This window comes from Marmota marmota, unplaced genomic scaffold (genome assembly GCF_001458135.2).
Source record: "Marmota marmota marmota unplaced genomic scaffold, marMar, whole genome shotgun sequence".
Lineage (NCBI taxonomy): Eukaryota > Metazoa > Chordata > Mammalia > Rodentia > Sciuridae > Marmota > Marmota marmota.
The window spans coordinates 966,005-968,671 of NW_025999895.1; the positions used below are offsets into that span (position 1 = coordinate 966,005).

At 54.2% G+C, this 2,667-nt stretch overlaps 1 protein-coding gene across 6 annotated transcripts in view; it reads left to right on the top strand.

The window, feature by feature from the left end:
• Positions 1-6: 6 nt before the first annotated feature.
• LOC107157688 (ethanolamine-phosphate cytidylyltransferase) overlaps positions 7-2,667 on the top strand; it is an 18,483-nt gene continuing 15,822 nt past the window's right edge. For all 6 annotated transcript variants that reach the window (XM_048797184.1, XM_048797189.1, XM_048797199.1 and 3 more), the window contains exon 1: positions 7-2,656. In XM_048797184.1, the coding sequence (XP_048653141.1) occupies positions 2,538-2,656 (119 nt within the window). In that variant the 5' untranslated portion in view covers positions 7-2,537. The remainder of the gene's footprint in view (positions 2,657-2,667) is intronic.

Genomic DNA, 2,667 nt, shown 5'->3' on the forward strand with positions numbered 1-2,667 from the left:
GTGGTGTGCTGCTTCCTGCGCAGAATGGACAGGGGCCCCACCTGGGGAGCCCCTTCTCTGCTTCACTGTGAGGGCCTAGGCAACCTCCACCAATTCCAGACAAGGGCTTGGACTCCAAAGCTGGCTCTGTCCCTTCCCTGCTGGTCTCTGCTGGCAGCTCTTGGCTCCAGGCCCTTCTTCCTCCTCTCTTTGGGAATCTGTGTCTTCCAGGGATCGCTGCTTAACTTGGAGGTGCTTCTCTGTGGGGTCCCAGCCCACTTCCCTGTTCCAGCTACCTGGCAGAGGCTGCCAAAATTCTGTGCTTGGCTCAGGAAGCTCCTCATGGGATGTGACCAGAACTGGTGCCTATGTCCTCCGCCCCCAAAAGAGGTATAGCCCCATCTCTGGGCATGTGGGCTTTGGCCTCTTGACAGGGTTGCTGGTGTCCTCTTTGGGGGGGCCCTGGATTCCTGAAAAGCACAGGAATGTGGGCTGGTGAGAGGAAAGACTTTCACTTCATGGACAACAGGATTTTCACCCAGAATTCGATCTGGTGTGCTATGGGGTGGGAGCTGGGCATCTGCCAGCTCCAGTCTTGAGGGGCTTCTTCAGTTTAGGGTGCTCAGACAGACCTGTTGGTACCTGTGGCTGCTACAAAATGGGAATTCTGAGTTGACTGAGTCACCTGATGACTTCATGCCTTCCTTCAGTCTGGCTGTCTAAATGGGAGCCACAAGCAAGCTGCTGCTGTTGGCTACAGCAGCAGAGTTGGAATGGATCAAGTGTGTCCCTAACAGAGGGGTAGGGGCAGGCCCTCTATGCCATCTGGTCCTGGCTGGGGTGGGGTCATCACCCCCAGGTGATGAACAATGCTCTCCAGGTGTAGAGCTAGAGAGCATGTGGTGGGTGCCGTAAGGAGGAGGTTGGGCCAGTGCTGAGCAGAAGTTGCTGTCTTGGTTTGGTGTACAGAAGTAGCTCTGAGGTTGGAGAAGCTGTGCTTCCTTCTGTGGTTTTTGGATTTGGAGCAACTGTTCCTTGGGTCCATCAAACTAGGGCCGCATCACCCCTTTCCCTTCACCTTGATTTCTTGACAGTAAATCCTGTGTCCACATGTGACTATTGGCTGTCTTTCTGATCCTTGTTGATTATGTTTTCTTGCTGTGAGGGTATTGTGTTCTTTTTTATCAGCTTTTCTGACACAGTGAATTGAGGGTTTTGGCTGAGGCCAGGTTTCCCAGACTTGTCCGCCTAGTAAACCATAATGTGTGTCTTCCCTCCTATCTTGACTTTGCCCCCTTCCTCCTTTATCCTAATGTGGATGCTCAGATTTCAGAGGGGAGGGGGAAAAAATGAACAGGTCAGCTCTTGCCAAAATCAGTGGCCCCAGAGAGCTCTCCCTGTGGTCCCTGGCTGCTGCTCCAGGATGGTGCTTCCCTCAGTAGAGGCGCTCCATGACTGCTCTGTGTTGTGTACTAGGCTTTCTGCTCAACAGGCCTTCCTGCAGGCTACTCTCCGTCCACACTTCAGGTCTGTATGCACACCTCTGTCAGCAGCAGCTTCTTTGTGCAGTGCCTGGGCTGACATCTCTGATCAGCTGCAGCCTGCTTTGGCATGGTGGTCCGGCCATATCCCTACTGCCCCCTACCTGGAATAGCCACTTGGCCAGTGCTCCCATCCACAGCTGGCAAACCTGAGCCACAGCCCGCTGCACCGTTTCCGCTCTGGGATCTTGTGACTTACATTTTTAGGCTGTGGTTTGGTGAAAGGAACCAACACATTAACGATTTTTTCCCCAGAAGCCACTGAATAATTCTTTTTGGCATGTTTTTACCTTCCGGTTGGCTGTCTGGTTTTGGAGCAGTTGTAGAGACCAGAGTACATAATCAGTGTCACACAGAGGCAGGGCCAAGCTTCTCATGGCCTATTCTGCTCTGGCTTGTGTATCTTGGTCATGTTCTTTCTGTACCTGCTGGGCCACCTGCATACATTTCCACCTCACCTCTTGAGCAGCAGCATTGATACTGAGTGTTGCTTGAGTCTGAGGTGGAATGTAAGAGTGTGTCCCTGTGAGCTGTACTTGGTGACAGCAGTTGGGTTTTCTGCCTCTCTAGCAGCCTCATGTCCCAGCCTTGCCCTTCCTTCCATCCCTCCATCCGCTAGTCCCTGAAGCCTTTAACCAAACGGGAGTGGGTGCAGAAAGCCTTCTCCTGGCAACTTAGGGCAACAGGACAAGGGCTACCCTGTGTCCAGCTCTGTTGGTCTCCTGGCACTGAGAGGTGTGTCCAAGCAGAGTTGATCAGCCCCTGTCTGCCCTGCGGAGGGCTGAAGCCAGGGGAGGTTGGAGGGGGTACCCTGAGATCCGCTGGAGTGAGGGCCGGGGTTCTGGCTGCAAGGAGAGGCCCAGGGGCCCACACCGTGTAGGGCGGTCAGGGACCTGGCCTCGGCGGGACAGCGGTCTTGGTGCCCACCCGCGCCCTGCGCAGTATTTATTGCTAAGTTATTGTCCAGGAGGGGCGGCGCTGGGCCTGGCCCCGGGTATTTATTGCTGTACATAGTGTATGTTTGTGATATATAAGGTTTTCTTTATTTTGTATATGATCAATAAACGCCTTTTAAAGAGACGTGCAGGTGCTTCTTTGGGGCGACGTGCTGGGGCCGGAAGGGGCAGGGTGGGCCCGGCGCGCGCAT